Below are 24,871 nucleotides of genomic sequence, written 5' to 3' on the forward strand. Positions count from 1 at the left end.
TACCCAAAGGTCTACAACTTTCATGTTTTACGTTTTTCCAAATTTCAAACGGAACAGGGTGAAAAATGCGGTAGAAAGTTCACCGCGGTCGTCACCGGGGTGGTTGGTTTGGCTTTTGAGTGGAACTAATTGAATAAGGAGAAAGGTGCACTATTTTGAAAAAGGAAGAGCCACTTGAATTGAAAAAAAAAACATAGTTGGATTGTTGTGGAAAAAAAATCCTTGATAAGTGGTGGCTCTTGACGTAAGTGTTCTTAAAGAAGAATGGGGTAATTTACATTGATGTGAAGGTGGAATTTTGGTTTGACATAAGTATGAGGTTTAAATGTTAAAATGTATGTATTAAAGTGCTTAGGGAGGTGTAGTCACTCTTATATCTAAATGTATCATACCCGTCTCGTAGCCTACATTACAACCAAATAAAGTCCTAATTGATCCAAGATTGAATGAGCTCGATTAGTGGAGTAATACACTACGGGCAAGATTATGGTGCAACTTTTGTGGCATATGAATGTTATTTCTGAGAGTGAGTGAATTCTTTCTATCTTGAGTTCCTAAGTGTTCTTAAATTTTATTGTGTGGAACTACTCTCTTGTGTTGTGTGAGGGCACTTGATTCATGAAGACAAGGTAATGTCAGTGACCTCTATGTTAGAGTAAGTGGGTGAGTTGTGAATAATGCTTGGTACTTGTGAGTCAAATTTTGAGGTGAAGATGTTACGTTTTTGTGCTTAGTCTATTTTAACTACTCTTGGTGTGATGAGTTAGGAGAATTGTTTAAAAAGGTCGTGTCTATAAAAAAAAGTTGTAGTTTGATTGCTCGAGGGCGAGCAATGGTTTAAGTGTGGGGTGTTGATGATAGGCTATAATTACGTATTTTAGTCACTTATTACACTCTAATTTACTGCACTTTAATTGAGTTTGCGCTTTAATCACTAGTGTTTTGCACTAACGGTGTGTTTTATGCCTTGTAGGAGTGATTCCGAGCTGTAAAATAGACATAACTTTTTGCTCAGAACTCCATTTGGGCTCCACAATATATGGTTGGAAAGCTAACTCAAAGGGCTACAACTTTCATGTTTTACGTTTTTCCAAATTTCAAACGGAACAGGGTGAAAATGTGGTAGAAAGTTCACCGCGGTCCGCGCCGCGGTTTGAGGCAGTGCCTTCTGCAGTCCACGCCGCGGCCGCGGCAGTGCAGACGTGAAATATTGTCCTTTTTCGCGTAGGAGAAGGTATAATTTTTTGGGCCTGACCCTACTTGGTATATATACATGGAAAAATGGTATTTTTGAGGGTTGGACATATTTTTGGCACATATTTGACCTAAGGAGGCAAATACACAAGAAGAGAAAGGCGGGGAATTCTTCAACAAGTTTTTCCTTCCTCTTCTTATTTTTCATTGTTGGTTATGACTTTTGATATTGTAGTTTTACATACTATTATGAATAGCTAATTTGTTATCTAAGGTTTTGGTGAAACCCGTTGGGGATGAATTGGTTGTTATATTAATATAGTTTTGAGTTGGTTGTTAATCTCTATTTGTTCAACTACGTTTTGATTTTGGTTAATTGAAAGGATCCTCAATTAGCCGTTCCTATTTATTATGTATCTGCTTGAGAGAGAGTGCATATTTAGGTAGTTGTTTGAACAACATCACTCCCGGAGTATAGACGAGAGTCATAACCGAGGGTTTAGAGGTTGGATTAGAGATAACGATACCTCGGGTGCAATCTAAGTGAACTGTAATGTGAATCTAGCTAGCGTAGCTTGAGAGAGTGCGTCTAGTAAATTATCATAATTGTTTGAGAGAGATTTATGATAGCTGGAGAGTTCATGATTGATAGAGGCAGCTAAGTCACAGCTATAAAAAATATACAACCAAGGAAATCAACAAAGGGGGAAACCATTACCTTAGACCTTTATTCTAATTGTTTACAATTCAAGCATAGTTAGTTTTCAGCTGTTTGTTTATTTTCAATCTTGTCTTCTTGGTGATATTAAACAAATACAGCTAAGCCTTAGTTCTCTGTGGGATTCGACTCCGGACTTTTAGACCGGATTATATTTGCAGCGACCGCTTATCCTTTTTAGGACTAGAGTTGGGCGTGATCACTACCCCCAGGCATCGTCCTTTGTGTGGCACCCCACACTTAGTTCTCACCATCTAACTCGCTTTTGCACTCTTCCAATGGCTACGCTTCCTATTCTTATAATCCTACAAAACAAAAACAAATACTACAACAATAATAAGAAAATAAAAACTAAAAGAAAACAGTAAAGATGGGTTGCCTCCCAACAGGCGCCTGATTTAACATCGCCGCACGACACTGCTACTCTGTTCAGGCTGGGTGCTTTCTCTTCTTCTTTCTCCCATTAAGCCTAGCCTTTTTACACACTCTCAGAAGGTCTCCTCTTTCATCTCTGGCTCTTTTCTCAATCATCCTTACACACTCAGCTTGCAACACCACCTCCTCCAATTCAATTGTCCCATCCGAATCACTACAATTCGCATAAGGACTTTGTTTTATCCCCTTCAGTTCTACCATAGTAATCATGCACAATTCGCATAAGGACTTTGTTTTATCCCCTTCAGTTCTACCACAGTAATCATGCACAAGCCCTTGTACACTTTAAAAGTGATTTCCTCATCGCCAACTCTCATCTTCAACTTCCCTTCCCTAACATCAATAAGTGCTCTCCAGTAGCTAAGAATGGTCGCCCCATAATAATAGGTACTTCCTCATCTGCCTCGTAATCAAGAACAATAAAATCAACAGGAAAAATAAACTTTCCCACTCGAACTAACACATCCTCAATAATTCCTTCTAGCATAACTAGTGATCTATCAACCAACTGCAAAGTGATTGTAGTAGGTTTAAGCACCCCCAATCCAAGTTGCTTGAACAAAGAGGATGACATCAAATTTATACTAGCCCCTAAATCACACAGGGCTCTACCAACATCTTGTTTTCCGAGAGACAGATGAATTGTGAAACACCCAGGATCCTTCAACTTAGGAGGAAGTTTACTCTGAACTCTAGCACTGCACTCTTCAGTAAGTGCACTTGTTTTAAACTCTGTATGTCTTTGCTTGTTTGCCACAATATCCCTAAGATACCTTGCATACTTAGGCGCTTCCTGCAAAATTTCCACCAACGGCAAATTCACACGCACTTGGCTTAAAATATCTAAGAATTTATTGTACATAGCATCATCTTTTTGCTTTTGAAGTCTTTGTGAAAACGGAGGTGGTGGCCTTGTCACAATTTTCGGCTTTTCTTTCTTATTCTCCTCAACGGGTTTAGGAACTAATTCTCCTTCAGGTCTAGCTGTATACTTCTTTTTCTCTGGAACTTCTTCTAATTCTCTTCCATTTCTCAAGGTAACCGCATTGACTTGAGCCTTAGGATTAGGCTCAGTATCACTCGGGAGAGCTCCAGCAGGTCTAGTATTTTGATTTACTGCTAACTGCCCCATTTGCCTCTCAAGATTTCTAAAATCGGTCCTGAGCTGTTGATTGTCAAGCAACAACTTCTTCAGCAAGTCATTCGTACTCTCTTCTGTTTGTTGGGTGGGTTCTGAGGTTGATTGAAATTTCCTTGGGGTCTATAATGATTTTGATGCGGCTGATTTCCACCCCATGAGAAGTTGGGATGATTCTTCCAATTTGGGTTTTAAGTGTTCCCATATTGTGCATTCTGATTCATTAGACCTTTGCTCTGTTGCCCCACATAGTATTCAGGATTCGTGGGGCACATGTCACTCATATGATTGTCGCCACATAGTTCGCAGCAAATAGACATTTGTTGACATGTTGCATCAGTTATGTTTGTTGCATTGTCATTCTGTTAATCTGATTTGACAATTTTGCTATATCGTCTCTCATAGATAAGAAGTCATCAAGCTCAATCAACCCGGCTGCCTTCTGTTTAATTTCCTTCGTGAATCCCCATCTCCTTTCCAATTATGATCATTAGCAGTGAAGTTATTTAGCAAGAGTTGGATTTCACTGTATGGTCTAGCCATGCAACTACCTCCACAAGTTGAATCAAGATTCATCTTTGATGCATCATCTAGCCCATCAACAAAAGGTGACCCAATACCTCATCAGTCTGACAATGATGTGGACAGTCTCTGAGTAGCTTCTTGTATCTTTCCCATGCTTGACGAAGTGTCTCGCCATCCCGTTGTTCGAACCCAAGAATCTAACTCCTCAATGACTTTGTCTTCTTAGTGGAGAAAAACTTGATTAAGAATTTCCTTGCTAGATCATCCCAAGTGTGGATTGAGTTCGCGGGCTCCTTTTGCAACCATTCCTTAGCTTCCCCCAGCAGTGAAAGGGGAAAAAGTGTCAACCTGACATAGTCCTTGGAAACGTTCGGATAATTGTAGGTATCCGTAATTTCCAAGAAATTTTGAATGTGCCTCTGCGGATCTTCATAAGATAGACCCACATATTTCCCTGTGGACTGAATCAGCTGTACCATGTACTGTTTGAATTCAAAATGCCTGTGGTTAGAAATTTCATTGTTATAAGGTACGAAACCTTTATCAATTTGCAATTTTAACTAATTGATTGCTTTTACATGTTCAAAATTAATTTGAGTATTAGAATAAACTATAACAGTTGAACTGGTTTTTCTTCGTTGAAGCTATTTGTGTTTATCGTTGTCATGTTTCGTTCACCTCTATTAGTCCGCGACTAGTAGCTTCGCTTGATTCTATGTATGATCGTGCTAAATCAATTTATTTCTAAGTTATCAGTTTGTTTCTAAGTTATAGCTAATTTGTTTCCAGTTTGAACTAAAACTATAAGGTTTGGGTAAGCTATACTCTAGCTCTATATAAAATGAAATAAAATAAAGAGAATAATACAAATAGCAGCCGTTGAGCTACAGTACTGGCTGCTACTTGTATGTATATTTTAAGCATAAACGAAGAAGAGTTTTCATATTGCTGACTTTCTTTGATTCCATTCTTTGGAAAGTTTTCAGGATTTTTTTTTTTTTTGAATACTACTACTAACTGATTCCCTTTGAATGAGACGCCAGTTAGATTTTAAAGTTTATTGGTTTTGAAATTGTCATAATTCGCTTTAGTTATAAGATTCGTAATTATATATATATATATATATATNTGCTGAACCAAAAGTATATATATATAAGCACAGTTAAGATCACAACAACAGAGCACTCAAATTTCCCTAGGTAATTTGTAGTCTATATCAGAACGAAACAAACAAAGCAGTTTTGGAGTCGCAAGATTCACATCAACTGAAATTATCTGTTATATCTCGGGTAATAACTTCAAAGAAAATCACTTAACGGACAATGCTGAACAGGCTAAGATTTCAATGATGACAAAAACCAGATATGCATAATTTAACATTCAAAATTCTATGATAACCAAAAGAAGAACCGTCTAGCAAGAATACCAATTACTGCAGATCGGTAAAAAGAAAAAAAAAATATTATGAGATGAGGATGCTTGATTTAGTAGTAGTCTTCCTCTGCAGCCAGATATTTCATTAAAAAGAATGTGGCACCTAACTGGCTAATTGATTTAAGACTTCAGTTAAGAGTAAGAAACGTCAGAAGCACAAGACATTTTTCAAAAGTAATTTCTTAACATCATCAAATGCTCCTAGCTTCTAATTTCTAAATATTTTCGAGATACAAAATTCCAGTACCAAATCTTGGAATCTTTTGCATAAAACTTATTAAAATTTGATCCAAACGCCAAAAACAATTAAGTGTACTAGAATATTGGTTCTTCTTAAGCAAACCTACAACCCTCTCCAATGGTATATAATGGTAAGTGCGTTCCTTCATGGTTGCCCCCAACAGGTGTAAGGGAAAAAAGGAAGAGAAGAGAAAAAGGTGCTTCAATGGTGAAGGTATGGCAATTTTTCGACATGTGAGTATTGATTGATTTTAGGATGGTGGAGAAGTTGTGGAGCATCAGTGGTGGACGATGGAGAGGTCTGGATGGGCTCTCGACGGGTAGGTGGTGGATTAGTTTAGAAAAATAAAAAAGAAAGAAACTAAAAAAAAGGAAAGAAAGAAAGAAATTTTATTGTAATCGTTGGATAAATTTCACTAAATCTGAACCGTTTAAATAAAATATCGGACATAATTTCTTACTGTGCAGATGCATCATTTTGTTTGTAAAACACGCGCTTGCCACGTAGGCAAAGAGGTGTGTGTTAGACACACTCCGAAAAAGTTGAGTGTGTAAGATGATTTTCGTGATCAGAAAGTGTGTAACAGGGATTTGGTCCAAAGTTCAGGGGGTAACTTATGTATTTTATATATTAAAGAATTCCTAGTATAAATACATAAGAAAAAGTTATAAAATTTGTAACCTGTAACTAATAATTTGCCTCTACCCCTCTTTTGGACTCTTCTTTTTTCTTTTGCGTTCCCTTAATGGGGCTCCGCCCCTCTTTTCGACTCTTCTTTTTTCTTTTGTGTTCCCTGAAAATCTTGAGCTTGATTACTTATTTATACTTCCAAAGTCAGGGGCAGATGAGGTAAAAGGTTAGCTACCATTAGTGCAGGAGACACAACTTTGTGAAAGAAGTACTTTTACAGTAAATGCTGAACCAAAAGTATATATATATAAGCACAGTTAAGATCATAACAACAGAGCACTCAAATTTCCCTAGGTAATTTGTAGTCTATATCAGAACGAAACAAACAAAGCAGTTTTGGAGTCGCAAGATTCACATCAACTGAAATTATCTATTATATCTCGGGTAATAACTTCAAAGAAAATCACTTAACGGACAATGCTGAACATGCTAATATTCCAATGATGAGAAAAACCAGATATGCATAATTTAACATTCAAAATTCTATGATAACCAAAAGAAGAACCGTCTAGCAAGAATACCAATTACTGCAGATCGGTAAAAAGAAAAAAAAAACATTATGAGATGAGGATGCTTGATTTAGTAGTAGTCTTCCTCTGCAGCCAGATATTTCATTAAAAAGAATGTGGCACCTAACTGGCTAATTGATTTAAGACTTCAGTTAAGAGTAAGAAACGTCAGAAGCACAAGACATTTTTCAAAAGTAATTTCTTAACATCATGAAAGGAAAGAATTGTAAGATTTTAAACAAAGTGTGGAAGTAGTTTGGTAATCATTGTGGATATCTATAATCCCGGGTTTCTTCATTAGTAATAGAGTTATTTAGCCATTGGAAATGTAATTTACCGTAGTGTCTCTTTACTGTCAAACAACTAGGTTTACTTGTGATGGAAAAAGTACTTGATTCACTTGAGAAAAGGATCATAGATATTTGAGTATACTGGAAAACATACACACCCTGCAGCACAAAGACATATTAATTACAACCTCATAATTTCAACCTTTCTGGTTCGTATCTGATCGAATGATCTGCATGAAAGTCAACAAAGAACTTTCCATCATAAAGATAGAATACCGCTTCAGTGATTGTGAATGAAGCCATTGTTGACACAAAAATACGAGTAAATGAGTGTAGATTGTACTCCCCAACCACGTTGTAGTTTTGCTAAGTAGAAAAGCTAAAATATATGATATTAAGGCTTCACTCAGAAAATCATGGAAAGATGTAGCAGGGAATTAGACCGAATTCCATGATTTGTTTAGGAGGATACAGAGCAGCCCAAGCTTACTCTCAACACTCCTTCTAAACAGTCTTCACCACCATTACATTCTTTCCACTTGTCATTTCATATAATTAATCCAACCACGATTCACTAATACATCTGCTACCACTGTCATTTGGTATACTGATTCCCATCAGCTTCCTTCAAACTCCATCATTTTCCTATTTCTTCCCTCATTCTGTTGTCTGAAATGTCTTAATTTCATTACATCTTCTTAACTTCTTTTGGGAATAAGTTCTTTCCAAGAAAATTCATTAGCTTAATTATGCCCCCTGTAACGCACAATGGTAAAAGGTAGCACTTCCTCCTAGTATTTTTATCCGTGGAAGTAGCAACATGAATGAGTTGGAGGTAGGCAACCACAACCAGATTAGGAGCCCAATCCAACAAAAATACTCTCATGNAGATATGGTTCTATTTATGAATTCTTGCCGAGTATATATAATCCTTCATGCGGCAGATAAAGTCTGAATGGTCTCTTGCCTGAATAACCAGTAAGCAAACTCTCCATCAGAGACTAAAGCAAGCAAATTACTAATGTTCAATGCAAAAGTAACTTGTACAAATAAAAAAGTAGTGAAGTATCTCATGAGCCAAAATGGCATATTGTCAAGTATGAAGTAACAAATGAGAGTAAAATAGGAACAAGGCTTCAGCATGAGAATATTTAACTCACTAGAAGTTCACACATAAAGACACCCTTCAAGCCAAAGAACATAGGTGTAATTATCATGCTGCAGTCTTGCTCAGCTATAAGTTTGTCATGACATGCATAATTCCATGGAGAAACCATAGCAAGACTTCACCATGAGAATATTTTATACTCAACTTGAAGTTCAAGCATAAAAGATCCCTTCAAGCCAAAGAACTTAGGTGTAATTGTCATGTTGCAGTCTCTCTCAGCTATAAGACTTCCATGGCATGCATAATTCGACTGAAAAACACTGGTAAATACTAAGAAGTTCAAGTTCGCAAAGCCATCTAAAAAGCATGTGGAGGTATTAAAGTGAAATAAGCTGGAAAAGTACTATAAGCAGAAATGAGAGCAGGGTTGAGAGACATCAAATGACAGAGTTAGAGTACAGTAAGGAAGCTCATGAAAGAAACAACTTTTTGTTACTTTGATACTCTGTGGAATACTTTACCAAAGAAAGCACCGACTGTCGCTAGGATTGGGAATATGTTACGTCCTTTCGAAGAGGTGAAAGCAAGAGCATGACCTGGATGTTGGAGAATGTTCAGACACATCAGATTGCGTTGACTACCATTTCTAAAAAAATGACTGATCAAGATCGAACTGGGAATAGGTTTTATCACCAGTTGCTTATACTAGACTAAATGTTCTCTACGTCCAGAAGTCGAGACAGTGGCTTAGAAGGCCTCCAGGGACGAATCTGGCTAGAAACCTTCAAGCCACAGAATACTCAGGCTCCTAGTGAGTTAACAGTGTTAGAGCCTAGAGTGAATGCACCATAGAGATGACCAGGAGGCTCCAAACATAACAGGCAAACAAGAGGTCCTCCATATTTACTTTAGCTACTAGAACCTCAAAAGGCATTGTTTAGACACGACATTCCATAAGATAAGATCATGGATAGCTTTAGTTATCTTGCACATAAGGAACTCATCAACTTCCCATTCGAGACCTTGGTACAGGCATAAGTAGGCTCTGACCCCAGTGGATCTCATATAATAAGTAGAAGTTATCTTCCTGTTTTCCCTTAATAATATTTGTTACAATTATATGATTATACATTAGATTGAGTTAAGTGGATTTATAAAAAATTCTTATTTAAATGACATTCAGACATTTAGAATTTACGAAAAAGAATACAGATAAATGTAAGTTTTCCAACTTAACACTGAAGAAAATTATTGTGAGAATTATTAGCCAAAGATTATATCACTTGAATATCATAAAGAAAAATAGGACAAGCACTCCAGGAGAGGGAGTAAATGAATCAGTGATAAGCACAAATGGATCCCAACTACTGTGGATCTCATCTAGTTGATAAGTTATGAATAACACGTCAATAAATAAGTTTACTAGTTTAGTTTGCTAAAAAGATATAATGGTACTACGGTGTAGCAGCTGAGGAAGACATTTACATCTAAGAGAAAAGTCTAATGTGAAAAATAAGAAAAAGGAAGAGATACTTTGATAACTTGTTTATTCAATATATACTAGAACCCTATTTGTAGGTGTCAGACTCAACATATATAAAGATTTGTCAATGTGTGAGAATATCCAACTAAAGAACTTAATTCTTTCAAAATTCTAACACTGGCACTTAACTATTCTCACATGCCCGCTAAGGTTGAAAACCAGTTTGAGTTTATTTATGGTTAAAAACATAAAAAGATTCAATAGGCATCACAAAACTTGCTGAAAATAGTCAGAAAAAGTTTGGTCACTTGGAATTTATTGAAAAAGTGGCTGTTGGAAAATGACCCGAAAGAGGTGATATTGCCAGGAACTATCGCTAGAAAAGAGAGCACGGTGCAGTCAAGGCAGGGAGCCTGGAACAGAATGTTTTGGTCCCATAGCATGTCCATCACATGCTCCCCCTCCAGTACCAAACACAGAGCATGCGGCGCATGCTCATCGCGAGGGAGGTCTGGGTTCAGCTCATCACAATATCATGCAGTTATTGGAACTTGGATTCCTGGTACGGACATTACTCCAGGCAAAAATTCAGAATAATGAAATAGTTGGGTTCTTGATTGCCCACGTGAGCACTTGAAAAGAGGATAGTTTCATATGTGGACCTTAAGGAAGAGGTTAGTTAAGAGGACACGAGTGTATGTTACAATCAAGATTATGATATATTAGGTGATATGCATGCAGGAAATTAGAAGACTACAAAGGCGTAAAAGACAAACTTGGAAATTTCATATGTGAGTAAATGACGATGCATGTACCACAGACTTCAACATTGTGGCTGCTTGCAAACTGAGATTAACTAGCTTTACCTTTTCAGCCAAGCCAACTACCAAGTATACTTGATAGTAAACAACTTCTTAGGCTCACTGCCACAAGTCCACAACCATAGTTTCAGGGATGATTTGTTCAAAACACATGAAAGAGCCTTTCAGTAAATTTATCTTATAACCACATTGGGACAGCCCTTAACAGTGACATGAGCCCATTTTTGCAGATTTTCCGAAGTAATTAATCTCAGTACCCATTCCTCAAGCCAAGTGAAACAGAGAAGACTACCCATGCTTCATCTTTTCACCATGATGTCAGCACCAACTTAGAGGTCTTCACACCATCAGCTTAGAAGAGTATGCATGCAGTGCAAGCACCACCACGACTATTTTCTATATGAAAATGCTTTATCTATTCTCTGTACCTAAATGTACTATATATTAGAGGGAAGCGAAAAATATGTACGGTTATGAAATTATTCAATAATAATGTAATTATATTAATTACATAGTTGTTCCATATGTTGCAGTGTACGAGAATGAAATTTTGCATCGATCTTGAACACAATTAAGTTTATTCTGCCAACAACTTAAATCGGTGTTTCCAGAAATAGAGTGTTCAAAAATCAGCTGCGTCAAGTTCATAAAAAAAGGCTCACAAGACTATTTACCAAGCAGAACAAAGAACTTGAAAATTTTGCAAACCTGTCGATAGTCAGGAGCTCGTTTTGGAAGTTTGAGATAAGCCATGTTCATCATCTCATAATCCCAAAGAAAGGATGTATGATGGATCCAACGGCCTTTTGTGATAGATTGAGCATTTCCCCCAAACTTGCGGTTGCCAAAAACGTAGTCTATGATCACGTAAGAAACAATATGAAGTTGGATGTCTTAGAAAGCTGGTGAGCAAGACATAAAACAAGGATTCCTCAAGTCATATCTCCGTGTGAGCAAAAAAGAGAAAGAACAAAAAATAAAGGACAAATCAAGCAGTCAGACGGATATCAAGACAGGGCAAGAGAATGGGGGAGGTAGTATTCATAATTCTTTTAAGGCCAAGTAACACAATGTACATAGAAATGGGAACCAACTGCATAGAGAAGAAAGAATACAATATTGCTAACAAGAAGAAATAAGAAAACAAAAAAGGAAGCATCCAATCCAATGAATGGCACTTTTCTTGTCAGGAAGTTAGTTAGAAAGTGTGTGAACCTTATCTACCACAAATAATTAAATCCACATAAAAGGAAGCTCCCTTGATGAGTGCAGCGTAATAGCATTGTTAGTCTGACACTCAACCTTGGTTTTTAGCACCAGTACATGCAAATATACATTGTCAGCCAATTGAAACTTCTATTTTTGTTTTTTGATTAGTCAAATAAATTTCAACAATATCAAACTAACTCAGTATCACAAATATATAGATAGAGAAATATATAGTGCACAAATACCATACAACAAGTATAAGCAAGTATTTCCACCATAACAAAGTTTGAAAGCAAGTCCCTTTTTTCGAAATAAAAGCAAGGTTACACTTTTTTTTTGGGGTGGGGGTGGGGTGGGGGGGGGGGGGGGAGGGTTGGTTCTTGAAGAGAACCTGCAGCTCCTCCCGCAAAAAGCTAGACAGTCAACAATGAAAATAATCCTGGAGCAGAAAAGTACCATTTTCACGAAGAGAGAAATCCCCAACTCCTTGAAACACCTTGCTATAGAGTTGGCTGCTCCATGACATGATGGGCCTAGGATATGGTTGTACAGTAGGGACAGCATCCTTATTGCATATGAAGGAGATGAAAATTGTCCTGTGATCGACTATTACAGTGCCTCCTCCAGTAAACCTCTTTACTACTGGAATCTTGTCTTGCAAAACAGAACCGATTTCAAGAAGTTCAGCTGGTTTTCTGTGACAATGGTTAATGTTGTTATACAATTAACTCAATTAGACACATACAACAAAAACTGCCCTATCATAACGGTCATGGCATACATCAAGTACTCGTAACTTCTTGCATCAATTGTAAGCTGATAGATCAGAACTTGCACAACAGCAGTGCAATTAATACTGATAGCTTAGCTCCAAAGAATATACAGCCTAAACAATATCAAAAAATGAAAAAATTGGCCTCGTTATCGGTGTCTTTATGACACACATATGTTAAATTGCTTTAGGTTCGTATTTTTCGAATCCCCTTCCTGGCTCCACCATTTTCCACAAGCACTATATAGTTTAAAGATGGTGAAAGATTAATTAGTGAAGCAGAAGGAAAGTGCAAATCCAATTGTCAAAACAAGTTGTATAATGAACCCGCCAATAAAAACAATCAAGAAACAATTCTAGCAAAAGTACTACTATGGAAAAAAAGAGTCATACCATAAAAAAAAGTGAAAATTGATAACTCACCCTGAAATACCCATGACAATTGTGGGTTCATTGGTTCCATCATTTACAATGCACCAGTTTTGAGGTGAAGTCCTGAGCAACCGTTCCTCCAAATGCAATTGCTGCAGAATTGGCACTCCATTAAATTTAACAACATTCATCAATGGCAGCCGCCCCACATTTCCTGAACTCATCGCAACTAAAACAATCTGTACGCTAACAGCTGAACTGGGTCTTTGACTCTCTTCGCAATTTCACCAGAAAACCTACAATTGTGTACTTTCTCGACAATTTCAAGGATCAATGTTATCCACGAGTGTCAGCACAGACCCACTCAAGGAATACATAAATCTCCCTCTTCTTCTCTTTTCAAAGACCAGCCTCCTCTCTCTATCTCGCACTTGTTCTTCGCCTGAAAACACGTATCCAAAACTATTATTTCACCTAAAATGACCAGTAATTGATTTCGAGTTATAAGGTGGGGAAGCAATAGATGAGGTAGATATGATCAACGGGCAGAGGGAGGTGATGCGATCTAGCTTTGTTGGAGGAGTTGGGAAATAAAGGAGCATCCAAAGACAGGAACCTAGAAAAGAATAGAAGCAAGCCTACCATATTTACTTTGGCATTAAATACAAACGGCCAACGGGAAGACTTGACAATTTTGGATTAGAGTTCTATATGTAATAAGAGAAATTAAAAAAGGGAAAAAGTCCAAATATGCCCGTGAACTATGCGAAATAGGACAAATATGACAGTCGTTATTAGTCCGGCTCAAATATGTCCAAACTGCCCAATAGTTGTGCATATATGCCCTTATTAGACGGAACCATAATTTTTTTCTTTTTTTAATTATCTAATACCAAACCCGACCTAAATCTACCGCCCCGACCCGACCCGACCCGACCAGTTACTAGAATTGTTGAGTTGTTTGAGTCTTTAAAGGAGCATCCCCATGACTCTACTACTGCTGTGGAGGAGCATCACCACGATCAAGAAAAGGACGCTTTTTCTTATTTTATGTATACTTATCATTAACTACTCAATGCCAAAATTATTTGTCAATACTTTTTGAAATACTATTGTAAAATACATTTCTCATTTTTTTAAAGAGAGCACAATGTCAAAGGTGAACAACTAAAAATGAATGGAGCGAGTATAACTATCTTGAAAACTGAAAAGGCACTTCCAACCGTCACTTTTAATTTAAACTTACGTTCTCCTTTATTTCTAAACACTAACTACACCAAAAAAGCGTGCATAAAACATGCTAATTTCCATAAAACCATGTTTTAAAGATCAAACGCCCTTAATATGCTAGTCGGCCATCTCATGTCATAAAAGATAACAAGCGCATCTGAATATATACATGGATTTCCTGAGATTTGGCAACAATAACGAAAGGGCACACTCTTCTATAATATGTTAATGTTAATAGGGTATGTCCACCCTCAGATTTGAACCTAAGCTCATCGTTTTCCACCCACTTGATTGACCACTAGGCCACACCTTTGAGTACTTTAGATTTTAAGATTTTTCAGTGTGTAATATGTCAAAAATTATTTGCTCATGCACCAATTGTAAAGTTTAAAGGAGTAATAAAACTCAAACCAAAGTTTTATGGATATGGTGCTCCTAAGGAACAGAGAACTGATTTGTTACTGCACAGAGAAAGTAATCGAATTGACAGCGAAGGAAAAGAGAGAGAACAGCATTGAACAGGCCGTTATAGATGCTCCGACATTTCAAAGCAAATGAAAGAAGTAAGAGAGGAAAGTGAGTGGATCAAACAAGAAGGAAACAGCTTGTTGGATTGAAAAATTAAAGCATAAAAGAAAGAAAGAGGAGAGAGAAGAAGAACCCTAGTTGGGATTTAGGAAGAAGATGACAGAAGGAAGAAGAGCGTCCGTTTTAGGGGTGGGGAGCGCTTGTTTTAGGGCTGGGGAGCATCTATTTTAGGGGATTAAGTTTGGGTCTTTTAGAATTAGGGGAAGGTATGGTCGGGTCGGTAGATTTAGGTTGGGTTTGGTATTAGATAATTAAAAAAAGAAAAAAAATGTTGGTTCCGTCTAATAAGGGCATATATGCACAACTATTGGACGGTTTGGACATATTTGGGCCGGACTAATAACGACGGGCATATTTGTCCTATTTCGCATAGTTCACGGGCATATTTGCACTTTTTCCCTTTTTTAGTTTCTCTTATTACATATAGAACTCTAATCCAAAATTGTCAAGTCTTCCCGTTGGCCGTTTGTATTCAATGCCAAAGTAAATATGGTAGGCTTGCTTCTATTCTTTTCTAGGTTCCTGTCTTTGGCTGCTCCTTTATTTCCCAACTCCTCCAACAAAGCTAGATCGCATCACCTCCCTTTGCCCGTTGATCATATCTACCTCAGCTATTGCTTCCCCACCTTATAGCTCGAAATCAATTACTGGTCATTTTAGGTGAAATAATAATTTTGGATATGTGTTTCAGGCGAAGAACAAGTGCGAGATAGAGAGAGGAGGCTGGTCTTTGAAAAGAGAAGAAGAGGGAGATTTATGAATTCCTTGAGTGGGTCTGTGGTGACACTCGTGGATAACATTGATCCTTTAAATTGTCGAGAAAGTACACAATTGTAGGTTTTCTGGTGAAATTGGGAAAAGAGTCAAAGACCCAGTTCAGCTGTTAGCGTATAGATTGTTTTAGTTGCGATGAGTTCAGAAATATGTGGGGTGCCATTGATGAATGTTGTTCAATTTAAGGGAGTGCCAATTCTGCAGCAACTGCATTTGGAGGAACGGTTGCTCAGGACTTCACCTCAAAACTGGTGCATTGTAAATGATGGAACCAATGAACCCACAATTGTCATGGGTATTTCAGGATGAGCTATCAATTTTCACCCTTTTTTATGGTATGACTCTTTTTTTCCATAGTAGTACTTTTGCTAGAATTGTTTCTTGATTGTTTTTATTGGCGGGTTCATTATACAACTTGTTTTGACGATTGGATTTGCATTTTCCTTCTGCTTCACTAATTAATCTTTCACCATCTTTAAACTATATAGTGCTTGTGGGAAATGGTGGAGCCAGGAAGGGGATTCGAAAAATACGAACCTAAAGCAATTTAACATATGTGTGTCATAAAGACACCGATAACGAGGCTAGTTTTTCCACTATCTGATATTCTTTAGGCTGTATATTCTTTGGAGCTAAGCTATCAGTATTAACCGCACTGCTATTGTGCAAGTTCTGATCTATCAGCTTACAATTGATGCAAGAAGTTACGAGTACTTAATGTATGCCATGGCCGTAATGATAGGACATTTTTTGTTGTATGTCTCTAATTGAGTTAATTGTATAACAACATTAACCATTGTCACAGAAAACCAGCTGAACTTCTTGAAATCGGTTCTCTTTTGCAAGACAAGATTCCAGTAGTAAAGAGGTTTATTGGAGGAGGCACTGTAATAGTCGATCACAGGACAATTTTCATCTCCTTCATATGCAATAAGGATGTTGTCCCTACTGTACAACCATATCTTAGGCCCATCATGTCATGGAGCAACCAACTCTATAGCAAGGTGTTTCAAGGAGTTGGGGATTTCTCTCTTCGTGAAAATGATACTTTTCTGCTCCAGGATTATTTTCATTGTTGACTGTCCAGTTTTTTGCAGGAAGAGCTGCAGGTTTTCTTCAAGAACCAAACCCCCCCCCCCCCCAAAAAAAAAAGTGTAACCTTGCTTTTATGTCGAAAAAACGAACTTGCTTTTAAACTTTGTTATGTAGGAAATACTTGCTTATACTTGCTGTATGATATTTTTGCACTATATATTTCTCTATCTATATATTTGTGACACTGAGTTAGTTTGATATTGTTAAAATTTATTTGACTAATCAAAAAACAAAAATAGAAGTTTCAATTGGCTGACAATGTATTTATGCATGTACTGGTGCTAAAAACCAAGGTTGAGTGTCAGACTAACAATGCTATTACGCTGCACTCATCAAGAGAGCTTCCTTTTATGTGGATTTAATTATTTGTGGTAGATAAGGTTCACACACTTTCTAACTAACTTCCTGACAAGAAAAGTGCCATTCATTGGATTGGATGCTTCCTTTTCTGTTTTCTTATTTCTTCTTGTTAGCAATATTGCATTCTTTCTTCTCTGTGCAGTTGGTTCCCATTTCTATGTACATTGTGTTACTTGGCCTTAAAAGAATTGTGAATACTATCTCCCCTCCATTCTCTTGCCCCGTCTTGATATCTGTCTGACTGCTTGTTTTGTCCTTTATTTTTTGTTCTTTCTCTTTTGCTCACACGAAGATATAACTTGAGGAATCCTTGTTTTATGTCTTGCTCACCAGCTTTCTAAGACATCCAACTTCATATTTTTTTTTACATGATCACAGACTACGTTTTTGGCAACCGCAAGTTTGGGGGAAATGCTCAATCTATCACAAAAGGCCGTTGGATCCATCATACATCCTTTCTTTAGGATTATGAGATGATGAACATGGCTTATCTTAAACTTCCAAAACGAGCTCCTGACTATCGACAGGTTTGCAAAATTTTCAAGTTCTTTGTTCTGCTTGGTAAATAGTCTTGTGAGCCTTTTCTTATGAACTTGACGCAGCTGATTTTTGAACACTCCGTCGAATCCCCAAATGTGCATCTTCGAGTGCCCACCCAGGAGCTACTTTGCCATATTCCGAATTCAATGGTTTTAATAAATCTCCTACCGCAGTTCGTCTTGGACCAGATCTAGAACTGTTTTCAATAGTTTATGTAGCCATAAATCCTATTGTATTCATTGAGATCTGTTGACTTTGTATACCATTCCGTTGTAAATAAACGATCCTATCATAGATCCAATGGGGTCTTGAAATTTTATAAATATGATAAGAATGGAAACATGTTTCTGGAAACACCGATTTAAGTTGTTGGTAGAATAAACTTAATCGTGTTCAAGATCGATGCAAAATTTCATTCTCGTACACTGCAACATATGGAACAACTATGTAATTAATAGAATTACATTATTATTGAATAATTTCATAACCGTACATATTTTTTTCTTCCCTCTAATATATAGTACATTTAGGTACAGAGAATAGATAAAGCATTTTTATATAGAAAATAGTCGTGGTGGTGCTTGCACTGCATGCATACTCTTCTAAGCTGATGGTGTGAAGACCTCTAAGTTGGTGCTGACATCATGGTGAAAAGATGAAGCATGGGTAGTCTTCTTTGTTTCACTTGGCTTGAGGAATGGGTACCGGGATTAATTACTTTGGAAAATCTGCAAAAATTGGCTCATGTCACTGTTAAGGGCTGTCCCAATGTGGTTATAAGATAAATTTACTGAAAGGCTCTTTCATGTGTTCTGAACAAATCATCCCTGAAACTATGGTTGTGGACTTGTGGCAGTGAGCCTAAGAAGTTGTTTACTATCAAGTATACTTGGTAGTTGGCTTGGCTGAAAAGGTAAAGCTAGTTAATCTCAGTTTGCAAGCAGCCACAATGTTGAAGTTTGTGGTACATGCATCGTCATTTACTCACATATGAAATTTCCAAGTTTGTCTTTTACGCCTTTGTAGTCTTCTAATTTCCTGCCTGCATATCACCTAATATATCATAATCTTGATTGTAACATACACTCGTGTCCTCTTAACTAACCTCTACCTTAAGGTCCACATATGAAACTATCCTCTTTTCAAGTGCTCACGTGGGCAATCAAGAACCCAACTATTTCATTATTCTGAATTTTTGCCTGGAGTCATGTCCGTACCAGGAATCCAAGTTCCAATAACTGCATGCTGTTGTGATGAGCTGAACCCAGACCTCCCTCGCGATGAGCATGCGCCGCATGCTCTGTGTTTGGTACTGGAGGGGGAGCATGTGATGGACATGCTATGGGACAAAAACATTCTGTTCCAAGCTCCCTGCCTTGACTGCACCGTGCTCTCTTTTCTAGCGGTAGTTCCTGGCAATATCACCTCTTTCCCCACTTTTTCAATAAATTCCAAGTGACCAAACTTTTTCTGACTATTTTCAGCAAGTTTTGTGATGCCTATTGAATCTTTTTATGTTTTTAACCATAAATAAACTCAAACTGGTTTTCAACCTTAGCAGGCATGTGAGAATAGTTAAGTGCCAGTGTTAGAATTTTGAAAGAATTAAGTTCTTTAGTTGGATATTCTCACACATTGACAAATCTTTATATATGTTGAGTCTAACGCCTACAAATAGGGTTCTAGTGTATATTGAATAAACAAGTTATGAAAGTATCTCTTCCTTTTTCTTATTTTTCACATTAGACTTTTCTCTTAGATGTAAATATCTTCCTCAGCTACTACATCGTAGTACCATTACATCTTTTTTAGCAAACTAAACTAGTAAACTTATTTATTGACGTGTTATTCATAACTTATCAACTAGATGAGATCCATAGTAGTTGGGATCCATTTGTGCTTATCACTGATTCATTTACTCCCTCTCCTCGAGTTTCACGAAGGTAACATGGCTGTCAATGGTGACTACTTACCCATTTTCGTGACTTTCAAGTATTGTTTGTTTTCCTATTTTCTTCTTCATTCCAAACTTGCACCAAATTACTGTTCGTCAGAAAATTACCAGTCGCCAATTTCCAGTAAGGAGGAAGGGGTTTGGATTTTGGATTTACTTCATATGGGTCGGGTTAATTATGGATGGGTCTACTATCCACGTGGACCAATAAATCAATGCCACCTATTTAATTAAAAGCCCCACATACGCCATCTCATACTTCCGTTAAAATGAGGGGCATTTTTAATTCGAATAAACTTTGGGGGTATTTTTAGACCAATATGTGGAAGGAGGGCAAATTAAACCATTTCTAATACGTTAAGGGCATTTTCGACCCTTTTCCGAAGGGCATATATGCACAACTATTGGACGATTTGGGCCGAACTAATAACGACGGGCATATTTGTCCTATTTCGCATAGTTAACGGGCATATTTGGACCTTTTCCGATTAAAAAATAGCCAAATTTACAGGTGGTCGTTCAAAAATAGCTACAGTTTCAAAAATAATTGAAATTTAACCATTTTTCATGTAAAGATAAATCTGAACGAAAACACTGTTTAAAATCCGAAAAATACTCCAGTATATTCCATCATAAGTATACTGGAACTCCAGCATATTATAATGGAGTTCCAGCATAAGTATATTGGAACTCCAGCATAATACACTGGAGTTCAAGTATAATATATCGGTCCAGTATAATACACTGGAAGTTCACACACAGGTGCTTCAATCTCAAGTATATTATGCTGGAACTTTCCGCGTGTTGGAGTTCCAGCATATGTACACATGTGCACCGATCTTCAGTATATTATGCTGGACCGGTTCCTGTTGTAGCAAAATAGTGGTTATTTTTTAATGACTTTGCAAACGCTGGCTATTTTTGAATGACCAGTTTGAAAACTGACTAACCCGTGTTATTTTTACAAAAAATTGAGCAAACTTCATTTATAACAATCCGAAAAAAACTAATGACAATAGGTATAATTAATAGCCCAAAATCAATTACAAGGGCCCAAAAATACTGTCACCCCCCCCCCCTTCAAATTTCAAACTTTTCAACTCCGTAACCTGCTTTAAATTCAATGGCGAAGCTAGAAAATTTTTCAAGGGTGTTCAAACTTGAACAAAAAAAAAAATCTCAACAAGTAGGTGCACCGAAAAATTTAAATCAAACAACGTGATATCGAGCTAAATTATAAAAATACAGGTAATAATACAAACAATTGGATAAATGCAAACTAATATAAAGAAGCGTCGTAAAGAGATTCTACTTATTTTGGTAGATTGATTTTGAGAAGCCGAAGTTATTTTTGGTACTTTATTTTAAAATTTCAACAAGTTCATTGCAACTTCAATTCCCTGAATGTATGAAGTACCAATCAAGTACACCTCAATTCCATTCTAGCAGTGCATCTATATGAATATTTTGCAGCCATTAAGCTCTATTTAAAATTAGGCTCATCTCACTCCAATACTAAATTTTTTGCTTTTTATGGCAAATTAGAATTCTCTGAAGTCTCACTTATATCTACATGAACACACAAGTCTTTTCTCAATGAACCCGTTCATGCACTTATACTAAATGGAAGCTGCTTAAAACAACTTCGAACCCGTGTTAAACTTGGATTCAAATAATTTACTAATTTATTTTTCCAGATGATAGGATTAGCATAGTATTCTAAAACTGTTGCACAACAATCCCGTGGACAGAAAGTGCCCCCACCCCTATACCAAACAAAAAAGAGATCTCAATCTATGTATCAATCAAGTACACCTAAACTAGCCGGGCGCTACATGAATATTCTATATCCATTAGTTTCTATCGTCACACCTCCTTTTTACTACACCCCCGACAGGGATATAATAAGTGGAGCTTTTCCAATTAAAGGACAATCGAAACGAGATTATATTATTAAAAGATTCAGAGTCGCCACTTGGGAGACTTATGGTGTCCCAAGTCACCGGTTCAAATCCCGAATCGAGGAAAAGATTGACTCTGATAAACAGTCTGCGAACCAAAATCCAGGTAAAGAATTCTGTTAACCCGGGAGAAGGTGTTAGGCATTCCCGAGTTCCGTGGTTCTAGCACAGTCGCTCAACTGTTATTATTGGCTTATTAACTGATTTTAGTACATGTTCAAACCTACGTGCATTTTTAACTTCAAAAACCGCTTTTATTTATTTTAAAGAAGATTTAACGTCGTCTAAAACATGTCTTTGGACCGCGTCACATGAAATGCACCCGCAATCCGAAACACATTTTATCCAACGTTATTAAGATTTAAATTTGGGTCACAAATGTGCACCCGAATTTAGGAAGGTAATTTATTAAAATAACGCGCCTAAAGCAACTACGCGTTTTTAATTTTGCGAGGGCCATGGAAAATTCAACTAATGGCACACCTCGATTCTAATTTCAAAGGATGTTTAAACTAAACTTTTGAGGGCCATAAATTATGAAGCGCTTTCTCTAAAAGAGGTTTCATGTTCGTGTCCTTTTAACTTCCTAGTTCATGCATTTGACCAAGCCCAATCCTAAAATATGTAAACCGTTTAATTACTAGTAGCTTGTCCTTCCACCATTACCCCACGACTGACTCTTAACAACCACAACAACCTGTTGAATGGAGTATCCAAACAAATAAGCATTGAATTCACCCAAAGAAGGAAAGAATTATGGGAAGCTAAAGTCACAAAATAAAATGAACCATTGTTATATGACAGGAATCAATTTAGCATTAACTATGTCATACAACAGTTTACACGTCTAACTCTTGCTGATTTTCAAGGCATTCTAAGGCTATGTCAAATCCAAACAAGCTCAGAGATGCGATTTCTCCAATACATGATCATATACGTACAATTTGCATTAATAACCAAAACAAAAAAAATGGAGTTAACTACAATTTGCTTCAGTAGGTATAAGAACTAGCATGTGATTTTATATCTAATACATCTAACGAGAATCTCATTGTGGGATATGAACTGGAAATGAAGATCCAAATTTAACAATAGAAAACAGACCTTTATTTCTGCATATTTTTCAACGTATACAACGAAGAAAGTTTCCGACGCAGCAGACCAAAACGAGCTAACGACCTGATCCTTGAACCGATACCGGAACCTTGGCGACCTCGAAACTCACCGGAGAACTCGAACTAAACCAGGAAAACAAAATCGACAAACTCCATGACAGGGAGTAGCGATTTGGAGTTGAAGTTTGGTTGGTTCGTTGTGTTGAAGGAACTTTTTGGTTGTGAAGTGAAGAAGAAGAAACTGAGACGAGGAGGGGTGCTGTGTTCTCAAATCAGAAATGGCTATGACTTCATCAAGAAGCAGCAGCAGCTTCCCGTTCTCTTGAAGAAGAAAGAGCTCCGCGCTCAGTTTTTCTCGCTCAATGCCTTTCAGATTTTTGGCGTTTTTTGTGTCTGTTCGTCTCCTAGGGTCTTCGTCTATTAGCTCTAATGGAGAAGATGAACTCCTGGGGGAGGGGGGTCTGTTATTTCGTTCAGCAAAAAGCCATAGATGGCTGCTTCAAGAAGATGATGAACGAGAGGGTAGGGTTCCGTTTTGCACTGTTGCGGCGCTACGGTCTCTCCTTCCGAATGTATCCCTAGCGTCTTTTAGGCTTATTATATTAGAAGAATAGGGTTTGGGTGTTGGGTCGGGTCGGGTCGACCCGGTTTGGGTTGGGTTGGGTTGGGGGAAAACTTGGGCTTCTAAAATGTGTGGCCCAATTCAATTTAAAATCAGCTTTTTTTTTTCAATTTCCATTTCTTTTGTTTTTTTTCTCTTTTTTTAATTAATTAAAAATCTAAATTAAGTTCCTAAATTAATTCAAATTGTAAAATTAAGCTAATTATCTAACCATAATATTTATTAAAATTAGTTGATCCTAAATTAAAAGAGAAAACTTAATAACCCAAAATTTTAAAGCTAAGAATGTAAAAATGAGCCATTTTTGTGATTTTCATTTTTTAATAAAGCAACTAACTAATTAATTAATCCTAAAATGGGAACAAAATCTAAATGCAATGCATGGTATTTTTTGATTTTTAATGGAAATTAAATATGCAAAATAATGCAATATAGGATAAAAATCATGTGCTCACATCTATTTAGGCTCAAATCTCTTGAGTAAACCCTTTTTAACCACAGTACCAAACCAAAAATCAGAAAGAGAAAAACTAAAACTGGTGTGAATACTGAAAACTAAAACTTTGAAACAAAAACAGAAAAGAAAAGACAATTAGACAAGAGTTTCTAAGTTCTAACCACAAAAATGGAGTAATGGAGCTGTTGTGAATACTGAATAGCGCCGAGAGAGAGAGAGAGAGAGCAACCAGAACTTCCAAGTTCCTAACCCCAAACTTCAGTGATTTATGCAGAGAGGCAGAGAGATTGGAGAAGATAGAGACCAAAATTCTAGGTTTTTTCTTTGTCTGCGTGAGGAATGAGCAATTGAGAGCAGAGGGATCGATTTTGACCATTTAGTGATTTAGAGATTTTGATTTGTTTATTCTAACGGCGTCGTTTAGTCTAACGACTAAAATAATAGTGAGATAAAAATAGGAAGGAACAGAGGTACTTAAAATAGAAACCTTAAGGAAATTAAGAACATATCTGAGGAATAAAGAATATTTAGTACTGACTATATAAAGAATTTGGGGATTAGCTAAAGAGTGAAATTCACTAAAGAATATTTAGTACTGACTATATAAAGAATTTGGGGATTAGCTAAAAAGTGCATTCGATTTATCGATTCGATTTTGACCCTTATCGATAATTACTTATCGATTATCGATTTGTATATATGCTTATCGTTATCGTTTCAATAAGGTTTCGATTTTTTCGATTTCGATTTATCGATTTTGGGGGCTTACCGATTCGGTTATCGACTACACCAATAAGAAAATTTGCGGGATTCCACGGAAAGTATATCGCTATTAACGCGCCTAACTAATATGGACAAAAAGAAGCTAAAAAAAGACGAACACCATTTATAATATAAAAATGTGTCAACAAGCACATGCAACAAAATTAAAGTAAGGGATCAAATGTATGCCACCAACACTCCAACGGTATAAAAAAAATAAAACAAAACAAAACACATCATCACGGCTAATTCTGTTTTCCATTAATTTGAACTTCATTCCCTTGATCTTTAAATATGATCATTCCTTAAATGTGGTAGAGGAAATAATAGGGTGAGGGACTTAGGGTAAAGGAAAGGGTATAGATTAGGGAAAATAATATTGTATAGCCGCTTTCAAAATAGTAGCGAAATATATATACATTCTGTATGTTATATTAATCTACACAAATAGGTAATTACTCATTTAACAAGTGT

The 24,871-nt window shown here is 36.9% G+C and overlaps 3 protein-coding genes across 3 annotated transcripts; 1 reads left to right on the forward strand and 2 right to left on the reverse strand.

The window, feature by feature from the left end:
* Positions 1-2,341: 2,341 nt before the first annotated feature.
* On the reverse strand, positions 2,342-3,479 carry LOC109221100. The gene is made up of 2 exons (XM_019385562.1): positions 2,686-3,479; positions 2,342-2,597 (listed from the first exon to the last, which is right to left on the reverse strand). The coding sequence occupies exons 1-2, from the start codon at positions 3,477-3,479 to the stop codon at positions 2,342-2,344; spliced, it is 1,050 nt and encodes a 349-aa protein (XP_019241107.1).
* Positions 3,480-8,072: 4,593 nt separating this feature from the next.
* Positions 8,073-23,333, reverse strand: LOC109221101 (lipoate-protein ligase LplJ-like). Its single transcript, XM_019385563.1, has 5 exons — positions 22,546-23,333; positions 12,991-13,381; positions 12,252-12,490; positions 11,295-11,443; positions 8,073-8,141 (listed from the first exon to the last, which is right to left on the reverse strand). The coding sequence occupies exons 2-5, from the start codon at positions 13,161-13,163 to the stop codon at positions 8,073-8,075; spliced, it is 630 nt and encodes a 209-aa protein (XP_019241108.1). The 5' UTR covers positions 13,164-13,381; positions 22,546-23,333.
* On the forward strand, positions 15,697-17,819 carry LOC109221103 (lipoate-protein ligase LplJ-like). Its single transcript, XM_019385566.1, has 3 exons — positions 15,697-15,835; positions 16,336-16,574; positions 17,364-17,819. The coding sequence occupies exons 1-3, from the start codon at positions 15,697-15,699 to the stop codon at positions 17,448-17,450; spliced, it is 465 nt and encodes a 154-aa protein (XP_019241111.1). The 3' UTR covers positions 17,451-17,819.
* Positions 23,334-24,871: the final 1,538 nt, after the last annotated feature.

This window comes from Nicotiana attenuata, unplaced genomic scaffold (assembly GCF_001879085.1).
Source record: "Nicotiana attenuata strain UT unplaced genomic scaffold, NIATTr2, whole genome shotgun sequence".
In the NCBI taxonomy this organism is placed as follows: domain Eukaryota; kingdom Viridiplantae; phylum Streptophyta; class Magnoliopsida; order Solanales; family Solanaceae; genus Nicotiana; species Nicotiana attenuata.